At 40.7% G+C, this 11,871-nt stretch overlaps 2 protein-coding genes across 2 annotated transcripts in view; both read right to left on the minus strand.

The window, feature by feature from the left end:
* The window catches only part of LOC118323092, an 11,781-nt gene extending 2,650 nt beyond the window's left edge, over positions 1-9,131 (minus strand). Inside the window, exons 1-10 of the mRNA XM_035655012.1 lie at positions 8,992-9,131; positions 7,739-7,947; positions 4,743-5,731; positions 2,828-3,095; positions 2,603-2,665; positions 2,354-2,487; positions 2,204-2,257; positions 2,057-2,105; positions 1,664-1,897; positions 1,466-1,551 (exon numbers count right to left, since the gene is read on the minus strand). Coding sequence (XP_035510905.1) covers positions 1,466-1,551; positions 1,664-1,897; positions 2,057-2,105; positions 2,204-2,257; positions 2,354-2,487; positions 2,603-2,665; positions 2,828-3,095; positions 4,743-5,731; positions 7,739-7,841 — 1,980 coding nt within the window. The 5' untranslated portion in view covers positions 7,842-7,947; positions 8,992-9,131. The remainder of the gene's footprint in view (positions 1-1,465; positions 1,552-1,663; positions 1,898-2,056; positions 2,106-2,203; positions 2,258-2,353; positions 2,488-2,602; positions 2,666-2,827; positions 3,096-4,742; positions 5,732-7,738; positions 7,948-8,991) is intronic.
* The window catches only part of LOC118322856, a 3,556-nt gene continuing 727 nt past the window's right edge, over positions 9,043-11,871 (minus strand). The window contains exons 2-4 of the mRNA XM_035654689.1: positions 11,631-11,699; positions 10,732-11,024; positions 9,043-9,962 (exon numbers count right to left, since the gene is read on the minus strand). Of these exons, the coding sequence (XP_035510582.1) occupies positions 9,081-9,962; positions 10,732-11,024; positions 11,631-11,699 (1,244 nt within the window). The 3' untranslated portion in view covers positions 9,043-9,080. The remainder of the gene's footprint in view (positions 9,963-10,731; positions 11,025-11,630; positions 11,700-11,871) is intronic.

The raw sequence follows: 11,871 nt of genomic DNA on the forward strand, positions 1-11,871 counted from the left end.
AAGTATGTTTTATCCGATTACTCGATTAATCGATGGAATATTCGATAGAATACTCGATTACCAAAATATTCGATAGCTGCAGCCCTAAAGCACACACAGACAGACAACACAGCACCATGAAAAACCAATGAACCAAGTTTGAGTATTTAAATGAATCAGTTAAAGGTGGGGTAAGCTTCGTTCGTTTCTCATGTACAGAGCCAGGACAGGACAAAAACCAGATGTTTTTCAGCGCCCACATAGAAAAAGAGACATAGAGGAAGCTAGCGGGCTATGGGAAGATATTCACTGAATTTGACAAAAAGATGTGTATTGGATAAGAACTGCATACCCCATCTTTAGCAAAATATAAACAAAAATTAAAAAGTATCTGCTAATGGTACATTATGTTATATTCAACTCAGTAAACAACCCATTGATTTTATGTTTGCATCTTAGCGTGAGAGTTTGATTATCCATTGTCAGGAGGGAAGACAAACTCATCCACGTGACCATTTGCCGGAGTAAAGACATGTCCTGAAGAACGGCCATCTCTTGTGCCGTCTCTCAAATGGCCGATACAATCTTTGGTTAGAAACTGGTCAAGAGAACGACCAACGTGTGAGATTCAAAATAAGCCATATGGAGGAGGCAGCCCTCACAAGTCATGCTAAGGTAAAAAGTGAGGAGAATACTGTGAGAGATGTCCTACCAATCCAGGTATTTTTCAACTTGACAAAAACCACAGCGAAACCAGCCGATGACCAAGCACTGAACGATAAAGCGACATCCTAACTGAAGACTTGGGGCACAGGTTATCTTACTGCATTTGAATATTGTCCATGTTACAGCAGGTCAAGTCTTTGGAAATGAAATATCAAATGAAGTTTTCATTTTCACATGATTTGAAAATTACATATTAATTGTACATAAATATTATTGGCATGAATGAATCAAATCAAACATTGCCATTTTTATTTTAACATGGTCATAGAATATGAGTATGTGAAAATAAACTACTTCTAACTTTTTTCTCAAATAACACACGTGAAAAGATATGATGCTATTATGGAATGACATGTTAAAGTTTACATTGTCATTTTAATATAGTCATCTTTGGGCTTCCATACATATGGTTTTGAAGTGAATATGAACAGTAAGAGATTTAAAAGGGTTGCCATTTGGAGTAAACTGCGTCGGCCTGAACCGCCAGAAGTTCCTGAATCTAGTCGTCTCTCCAGTAAAGAGACATTTTCTCTGTTTTAATGATGTTCGTATTTTTACGGTTGTAGTCACGTGAGAGAACACATCACCGACACGCCCACTCGCAGCGCTTTATTCACACGTGTTTCAATTGGACTCTAGGGAGCCCCTTCTTCTTTTTTTAGGTTTGAATGAACTGAGTGACCAACAAACCAATGTCAGTGTTAAGGCATATTACAGAGGAGGATGCACACACACACACACACGCACACATCCATTTTACCTCTGGAAGCCTTTTGATGATGACTTTGACTTTCTTCTCCAATGCACGTTTCTCAGGTGTTGAATGGATCAATTTTGGTTCCCTCTCTGAAAGAAGAAGATATGATATACACTCAAGAAATGCTCAGTAGCCTAAGAAGCTAAAATGAATGTGAATAATAAAATTTCTACAGATGATGATTCCTGTCGGAAACGTCACCTTCACAAACACTGTTATCATCAACAGCAGGCACGTCCTCATCCATCTCTCCCTGTTGCTTTTTATCTTCCTCTTCTTCACTCTTGTCAGCTCCTGAGTCTATAACCTCTCCTCCATTTTCAACCCCTACCCTTTCTTCCTCTGCCTCCAGTACCAATTCTTCACTGCCTGGAATCCAGTCTTCATCTCTAACATCATCTTCCTCAGTTTCTTCTGCGGACTGTATTTGTGACTCTTTGACAGGGATATGATAACATGTACACTTTAAGTAATTGTTCATTACTTTGTGGTAGGGCTAAACATTGAATGTTAAATGTATAACATTATCTGGGCATGCACTCTGCTTACTCTTGCTGTAATTCTGGGTTAAGTTACAAGAAAGTGGAGACAAACCTTCAGAGGAGCTCTCTGATATGCGATTTGATGACCGGATTTTCTTTTGCTGGGAGAATAAAGGAAACAAATACAAGTCTCATCATAACTGTCAAAGTTAAATTCATTTTACAAAACCTGCATCACACTGTATTCACATATTGTTACCTTTGTAGGGGGAGTTCCTCTCTTTTTAAATCCCGGGGTGGTTAAGGAACCTTGCTGTAATAATAGTTTGTTAAGCAGTTTATTTAGTGTTGTTCAGATTTTGTGGAATAAAGAAAAGTACGCAGGACAAACAGGACAAACATATCTCACCTCAAACAAAAACTGAAGTGGCTTATTTCCATAGAAAATACTTGTTTTCCATTTTTTACTGCATCCTTTCCCCCCGAATTCCTCGAAAGTGGGGGGAGAGAACCAGCTGTTCTGACATTTGATACACTCCTCACCTAAACAGGGCAACACACATTACAAAACCATATAAGGACAAAGGAATATGGAAATAAAAAAGGTCTTATTTATGAATTCTTAAGTAAAACTGAACAAGTATTAGTTTCTGCTTACCCCTGTTCAGCTTTTCTACATCTAGGATGCCTGTTTTGTTTCCACAGGTTACAGTCAACAATCCTATAGAGTTGCACACACAGTTGGCTTAGCATTACTCAAGAAGAAAATATTGTGAGTGTATTTTCACGTCATGGAAAATGTTCTGTACAGAATTCAGTGCACATTACAATACAGATTTCCGTAAGCCCCTCTTGTCTTCATCACATGGCTCCAAAGACTCACTGTTTTCTTGCATCCTCTGGTTGTGAGTGTACTGTGTGGATGTGCCTGGCTGCTCGCTGCTTTCCTTGTTGTCCTCTTCCTCCTCACCCTTGTCGCTGTCCTCCTCTTCTTCCTGCTCCTCCTCATCATCATCTTCAAAATATCTGGCTCTCTTTCTTTTCCTTAAGCTACTTCTCCTGTTCCTATCTTCTTCTTCTTCTTCTTCAAACAAGAACCGGATTCGTTTCCTCTCCATCACTCTTCTTTTCCAAATTAAAACAACACAACCCTAACACACTGCAACTTAAGAAAACACATGCATATTAAAAACATAATCAATTTGACGACACATGCATAGCATTCATAAAGCACGCTGCAGTTACACAAAATGACAAAAAGTGTATTCAGGGGACATTACATACAAAAGTATTATTATTGTTGCTGTGTAATGACAGCCATAAGCAAATATCCAAACACACCCTCACTCACACACGTTCAATGTAAATTTATGAAAAACTGTCCTTATCTAAACTCATACTGTACACTACAGTGTACTGTTGGGCTCCAGCGTATATCAATATGCCGACATGTGTAGCCTGAAATATTATATTTAATTTGTTTGATCTTAACCCACTGTATCACACATTTTGACTTTGAATTTTTGTGTTTTCAATTGCAGTGCAACCAGAATTGTATCATATAGAGATACGTATATAGATTGTTGTGGCTCTTGCATTTGACAGTAAACTTTGAAGTTTTAAACAAATAATAGACCTCGGTCCCACAGCCACTGGGAGGCACTGCGCTAGATTTACATCCAACAGACCACAAGTCATTGCATTTTCACATCGGCTTTTCGGCGGGCACTTTCGAATAACTGTAGACAGTAGTGCTGTAGAAAGTCGGGCAAGATCACCCGTTTCCTGCACAGAAACAGGAGGCAGATAGATGCCTCGCAGTGACAGAGGTCGAACATCTGGCTTTATGGTGGCTTTTAGATACTTACCCACCCCAAAGTTATAACGGCAGGATGTAGAGTTAAAACATTACTCATAACGACACAAAGGCGGGCATTATGAATAGTTTCAGATCAAATCAAATGATCTCAGATGCCACATCCGGTATAAGCAGAGCAGAACGCTGCGTCAGTGCACCAGTTTAACAATGAATGTATGCAACAACACATTTAATAACACTTCTGGCAGCTATGACTGATGCTCCGTTCGGCACTTATTATATTGTAATTCACTGCAAACACTCAGAGCGTTACACAATCATGTTTATTATGTCCACGTACAACTGTTTCACAAAACTACATGAAACCAACAACTTAACATTTGTTCAGAAATCACCAGAATGGAAAGCACAGAGATATGTCTTACCTATCCTGCCCTCTCCCAGGAAATGAAACCGAAAGTTTAAGTTGGAGACACACCTACAGAAAAAGCCACTCTTTCAGCCAAAGCCACCACCAGGGAGCTCCAGAGGGCCTCATATGTAGAGATGATGACCAATATTTCTTTCATTCACATCACATTTGCAGTCACATTACTGCGCATGACAAAATAATCATAACTGTACAGAAGTGCTTGAGGCAATCATTTACCTTTTCATTTCTAGACTAGACTTTATAGGACTGATGATAAAACGTTACTAAATACCACTTCAAACACAACAGATCTTATTATAAGTGTAGTTGTGTTACATGACAGTGGGTTAAGTCATAATTATGAGAGAGCGAGAAAGATATAAAATAAAATAAAAACATTGTTGTGTTTTCTAATTATGGACTGATACATTTAAAAAAAATGACAAATGATTTCTTATTCTGATGGTTTTCTAGCAAATGTTTTTGGAATAAAATCAATTACATGAATTCAACATCCATTACAGACTTGAGTAATAGATGACTAATTGCTAACTATCTCAAAATCTATTGAGTTTTCTTGGGAAACCATGGTATTTTTCTTAAAGTAGATGGAAACGCCTTGAAGTAAATCAAAAGCAAAATCATAATAAGTACCACCGCTGCATCCCACCGCTTATCTAGAAGAGCACAACCTACCAGTACTATTACTCCCATTAACAGTATGCATAGCAAAATATTCCAAATATTCATCTTGGTGTCCTTCTCTGCAGCCAGTCTTGCATTGTTCTCCTCTCTCCTCCACAGCTCCCTCTTCTTCACCTCCAGCTCTTCCCCTTGGTAACGCTCCTGCAGTTCTCTCTCCTTGCGTCTGATCTCTTCACCTTTCTCCGCCAGGATGCTCTGCTGTCTCTCTCTAATTCTCTTCTCCTCTGCGGGATACAAGTCTGTGTTGTAGTAATGCCCTCCGTTCAGGGCCACCATGGTCTGGATCTTTGCTATGAAGCTGGCCACCTGCACCTGGTCCTCCGGGTTCTTATTGTTGAAGACATGGAAGCCGCCACCACACTTGCGTATGAAGTTGCGCAGGTTGTCGTCGCTCTCAGTGATGACATCGTTTATTGTTTTTTCATCCAAGCGGTCTCCATGAGTGAACAGCACAATGGTGTAGTCCCACACTTTTGGGCCAAACTTTGCTTCGATCAGCTCGTTGGTTTCTTGATCTTCCTGAGTCATCCGTCCTACAGGGACTACAACCACAAAGGCATGAGGTCCTGGCTCCTGGAGTTTGACGCACTTCAGAACCTCTCGCACAATGTCCCCCTTGTCTCTTCCTGTCTCAAAAAAGCCGGGTGTGTCGATCACAGCGACGGGCACGTCTTTAACCTTCTTAATCATATCAATGGGCACGTCTTTAACTGTCCCAGTCATCTTCTCGCAGTGTCTGGTGACTCTCACTAGCCTCATGTCTGATTTAAAGACGTGTTTCCCGAGGATGGTGTTCCCACTCGAGCTCTTGCCTACCCCGCTCTTTCCAAGCAGCATGATCCTCAAGGGCTCTGCGAATACAACAAACAGGAAATATTTTACTACACAATAAGTTTTTTATTAAATGCTTACCTCTGAACAACCATTGTTCTCATTTCTCACATTAACTTAGATTTTTCTCCATACTTGATATTTGAAGCTGATACTGATATGATGATCGAGATTTGGGGGTTATAAAAGTAAAAATATGACGTATCGCTCAAACATATAATGAAGACAAACAATCTTGATACAAATCCCCAAAATGTATTTATTTTTCTTTAAAGTGCGACCCAGATACATACCGCTCTGAACATTTTACAGTGTAAAAATCACCTTGCTCGGTTCTGTGTACAGTGACACTGTTTCTTAATGACCTTAAACCTAGTCTGGCATTCCTTTACTGCAATGTCTTGTTACTTATCTGCCAAGATACACATTAATCGACCAGTATAGTACCAATCAGCTAATATTGGCTGATTCATCAGTCTACATTTTAGATTTTAACTCCATATCAACCCAGATACATTTATTCAAGTAGGTTGGGATTTGGGGGGAGTAGCAAACAAAGATAAAGAACTGTACAACTGTGATGATAACGAGTACAAATAGAACAAATATTGTTCTAATCTAGCTGAAAATGTATGCCAGTAAAATGCAATCCAGTACTTGAGTAATTAGTAGCAGTTTTTGAAGTGTTCTCTACAAGAGTTCTTATAGCTGGTGCTGTGTGGCTGTGTAAGTTATAGTCCAGACTTTTTGTAGGCAGAAGGAAGAGAGTTCAGCATGCTGCCAGCCTGATGTATTAAGCTGTTATATAGTCTGCTGGAGTAAGCTCGGAGGCTCTGGTATCTTCTCCCAGATGGCAGGAGACTGAAGAAGCTGTGTGATCGTGGTAGATGGGTGGAGTCACTTGCAATACTGTTGGCTTTGAAGGCTATATAGTGTTGGAGAGGAGTGAGGCACCAGTTATCTTCCCAGCCACGTTCACCATGTGCAGCATGGTATGCTCTCTATGATGCCTCGTGGAAGGAGAACGCGATAGGTGACGGGGCTCTACTCTATTTAGCTTCCAGAGGAAGTAAAAACGCTACTAGGCTTTCTTGGCCAGTGATGCGGTGGTGCGGTTTGTCTAGGAAAAGATCCTCGATGGCACTAAATCATACACACTGGTCATTTAAGACATTGTTTGGATCTTGTACTATTGATATGACTTCTAGAGTTTAGACTTAGAACCTGACTTCTCAGATGAATAAGGGCCAGACTGTAAATGATCACAGTGCTTCCTAAGCTTACTAAGGAGCATGGTAGACCACACAAACAACCTGGGTACTTAAATCAATGCGGAGGTGTTCCAAATAGTTTAAAATCTGGAAAAAGATCCAGAAATCCAAACCTTTTCTTTTAAAACGTGTGAAAATTACATTATGTATCTTGAATCATCAATGTTTATTTTGTGCAAGATTAGGAAGATATTCATTATAAATTATTTATTACTACTTATAAGGGTCAATGTTTATCAACTTGTTGACCCCTAGAACTAAGAACTTAGCTATTTATATATATAGCGGAATAGTAGTGCCAGCAAAGAGCAAATACTCTTGAATAAAATGGCAAAACTTTTTTGCTGCAACAGAAACAAAAGTAGGACACAAGGTGACATAACATAAAGTATCCTGATTGCTCTGAGGTAGCCAGAGACGGCCTAGTTAGAGTAATGTCTTTTATTTAGTTTTGCTCTGAGTATACTTAAAGGCTTCAATCTTGGAAAGATAACACACAAAAAAAGAAAAAAGAAAACACCTTAGGTAAACCACCCTCGGTTTTCCCCTTCTTCTGTTGCAACATGTGCTAACAAAGTGACACACGTGATTATAGATTCCAGTGATGTGTAACAAAGTGATGGGTTGTCCCATAAACAAAAGAAAAATCCTTTCAAATAAAGTTCAGTTTATTAAACCTATGGCATTTGTCTTCATGGGCAGCTAAGCACATAAAGACTAACTAAAAACTAAAACATTGAAACATTAAGAGTTCACCTTCATACTCATGTTCCTCTTGCTCTGCACCAGGCATGTTGTCAGGCATCATGGCAGGAACAGATCCAGCCACAGTCTTATCATCCAAGTCGCCAACTACCATCTTTGTACAATGTCAGTTTTTAAAGCTGGGAAACTGGTGAAGTAACTGGTCTTAGTGAGTTATATTCTTGGTTCAGACCACTCCTCTCACAGCTTCTTTACTGCCGCTGTGGAGAAACAGAAACTAAAAACATGAACAGGAAATGGAATGATGCCAGGAAACTTGCTCAACAGCTGAATGTTTCACAACTTTATAGGTTCATAGATCAGAAAATGTTCCCCTAGTTATGTATTGTTGGAATAAAAGTACAAACTAACATGTAGCAGAAAAACAGCAAGGAAACTATTCAAGTTTAATATGAGTGCACTACTTTGTAGCCGACCACTGGGTATGAAAACCAATTAGTAGATGAACAGCGCCATCTGGTGGGCTGGTAGAAGTACATTAAAAGCCTTTAGGGGATCCACAGTGGGTTCATGCAGACATGGTCAGAATTTGTCTCAAAGGATAGGTTCACATTCTTTCAAGGCTAGCTTGAAACAGTACTCACATCACAGCTGTAATTACAATCACATATATCAGTAGTTGCATGGAAAATCCCCCAAATGAAGACCTTTTAACTCAAAAACATGACATGATTGTGGCACATTGAATAGAGATCTAATAAGAAGTCAATAAATTGTTCCCAAATTTCCAAGCCTCCAGACATTTTTCCAAATACATCTTTTTCATTGAACTTAGTTAATGTGGCAATACCATTTTAAATTGCATGTGTTGTTTTCTTTAACACATTCTTTTTCCAATTAATCTATTTATATGTTATAAAGTGATTGGGGACAAAAACATGCAATATCAAGTTTAGCTGAAACTAATATGAGGGTATGAGTGGGTATCTATCAGTGTTTGGGTGTTTTTAATACTAAATGTTTCGTAAATAAGGTAATAGAGTTTCTTAAACAATCACTGTGATGCCTCAAGGAAACAGTGAAATATTTTAAAAATATTTTCATAATAGAGAATTAAGATGTCATGAGAATTATTATTCATTTTATTTAATTAACTGAAGGTTAAAGGAGAATGTTTTTACTGGATGTTAGTGCAGCCAACTGTAACAATAACACTCCATTTCACTTGTGCTTAGTTTATGAAAGTGAGCAGGTCATATGATTTTAGAAATGTTTATTTACATTTAGTTTAGGAGAGCACTTACATGGCAGAAGTATTAAGATTCATAAGCATTAATCTCAGGATGGGAAAAAGGTTATAGAGCCTCTCTGCTCTCCAGCCCTTCACCCTCCATCACTTCCTATCAGCCAGTCTCTGCAGGAGGGCTATGACTGTGTCCTGTTTGGAGGACAGCAGCTCCAGGGCTGTGGCTATCCTGCCGAGGGACTCCACCATCCGTACCTCCCTCCTCTCACGCCTCTTCTCTCTGGCTTCCACCCTGCGGCGAGCAACCCGATCCAGGTAGGCCTGCTCCTCCTGCCGCTTCAGAATCTCCTGGAACAAAGGGGTGCTGGTTCGCTCCTCGCTTCCCTTCCGGCTCTGTCCCTCGGCTCCTGACATGGTTGTCGCCGATAACGAGTTGGAAACGGGAGAAGTGAGACAGGAGGAAGAAGGGGGGAAGGAGGAGGAGAGGCCAAGGAGATTCTGACTGTTGCAAAGAGGCGCATTGCTAAGTCGAAAGGGTATGACGCCGGATGAGAACGGCGGAGCTTTCCGTCCTACGTAGCGCGATGTGTTGAGGTCTGTGTTACTCGTCGAGCCGAGGGAGGGGGAAGTAGAAGCTGTGTCTGTGAAACAAGGGGAGGAGATAAAAGAGGGGGATGGCACAATGGTGGCTGGATGAATACTGGTTGTAACAATGTCACTGTTGAGGACAATCAGGGGCTTGAGCTCTGGAGCATTTGTCGGGCTAACAGTCGCTGTAGTCATTGAGGTAATGGCAGCAGTGCTACTGATGATTTGACTGCTGATGGCTCCCTGGCCCACTGACTCCACGCCGCCAGTCGAAACAAAGTCCCCATTGGGGCGGATGATGGTGGGGGGCTGCAGAACCTGTGGTTTTGCAGCGATCTTTGCCAAGGAACCAGACAGCGTGGACACGCTGTTTCCACCTTTGTTTCTTTTGTTGTTGATGATCTGAGTGCCAACAGTGTCACAGAGGGTGGCATCCATCAACTAGAGAGAAAAGACAGACAGAGAGAAAACGACAGAAATAACCCAGATGCTGTTGCTGCAGCTTGTCAATGAGCTTTCCATATGCAGTTAGCAATGTGCCCCTTTTGGTCTTGTTTTTAATTTGATTCTGTAAAGGCAAAAATATACACAATCTCTCAAAAGTCCTTAGGTGGTCTATCGCTCTTATTACAGCACCGTGCACGCTGCTTCAACATGTGGAGAACACCAAAGCTTGCTGATTGGATAATCGCTGCTTGAGGGCAGGGTTCATCAAACAGTCAATTACGCATGTCTTTCAGGTGGAATGTGTGCTAAAGCTCAGAGACACATTTGTCAGACACATTTCACATGTTTCTGGAGCTGTAAACACGTAAACAAGTGTGTCAGTCTGTATGTATTTATTTATGTATGCTCATTTCGATTATTCTCTGACAAAGGGAATAGAGATCTGAAAGGGGAGCAGGAAGAAGCAGAAGCTAATAGTCTGCCAGTGGGAGGTTTATTCTAACTAATTATAACTTTCCAAAACATCTGCTTGCACAGCAGTCAGTATGGGTAAAAGTGGTTTGGTGTTTGGTTTCTGGGTCAGAACTCAGACCTGATCCAGTTCCAATTCCCAAGCCAGTTGCAGTCCAAATTAGCCCCAAAATTAATTATAAACTATGAAAAGTGTCTGATGTTTTATTTGAAGATATTTTCATGTTTGATCCAAACTTGAGGGAAATAGACCCCAGAAAGGAAGCACTTATTTTCCTGCTATCAGACTTACATCAAAGAACTCCCAGGACGTTTTAGCGTGTCCCGTCTCCCGGCTGCGGTCCTTCACCCTCTTGTACGTGACAATGAGGTTGTTCCACTTGCGGCGGATCTTTTCAACAGGAAGCACGTGTCCCTTGGAAGCCATCTCCTCCTGGACGCTCTGGAAGAGCTGTGAGCGCTCCCGAGTCTCGTACAGGCCCCAGCGGCGTCCGACGGCCTCAATCAGACACAAAACAGCTTTGGAGGAGAAATCGGAGCCCGAGGGAAGCATCTTCTCTGAAGGAGCAGGTGGCATCGCTGAAGCTGGGGACACGAGTGAGAAAGAATAAATGGGGTCGCTCCATATATAGATGGGTATGGATGGCATCTGTAATGGTGATGTATAATATAATATAGATGTTATTATTGTTGCTTGTTTAGTCATTTAAGATTTGAACCCACGTTTTCAGGGGTTTTTAAACATCAAGGAACTCACACACTCACTGACTGCTGAAAAAATATTATTTTTCTTATTTACATTAATGACCTTCATCAGGTATATGGGCTCCCCATGTGCCTGATGATGATAGTACTGACTGGCAATGCACATTCAGGTGTGCAGAGATTGTTTTTTCTATACATTCTGTATATTTATATTAACATGAAACAGGCTGGAAATACAGTATATCATTATTTCTATGTAAAGTGTATTCTGAGCTCCCTGCACCAGCCAGAAAAGGCTGAGAAAGCATAATTTAAGAATTGGAGATTTAATTAAGTAATTTTCTTCACTGCCACAGAATTTGATGTGTATATGTTGTAAGACCTACATCTCTGGCGCATGCTGCCTGGGGAAGCCTATGTGTTTTATCTCATTCTGATGATAGAGGAGATCACACTCTTGCGATCCTCTTCCACTGAGGCACTCACCTGGAGCTATCTTCAGGTAAGTTTTTCCATCGCCCGACGTGGTGAAGAAGCGGTCTGTGCTCACAGGATCTAAACGTTGAGACAGATAAAAGATACAGATTCGGCAACTTATGATCCAAACATGGGATTCACTACTTTGCTTTGCACTATAGAGATAAGAGATAAGAGATTTTTATTTGTCACATGCACAGTTATACGTAGTACAATGCACAGTGAAATGCTTCTTTATACTTGCAGCCAG

Source organism: Morone saxatilis, unplaced genomic scaffold (assembly GCF_004916995.1).
Source record: "Morone saxatilis isolate NCDOM2014 unplaced genomic scaffold, NCSU_SB_2.0 Contig14, whole genome shotgun sequence".
NCBI lineage: Eukaryota > Metazoa > Chordata > Actinopteri > Moronidae > Morone > Morone saxatilis.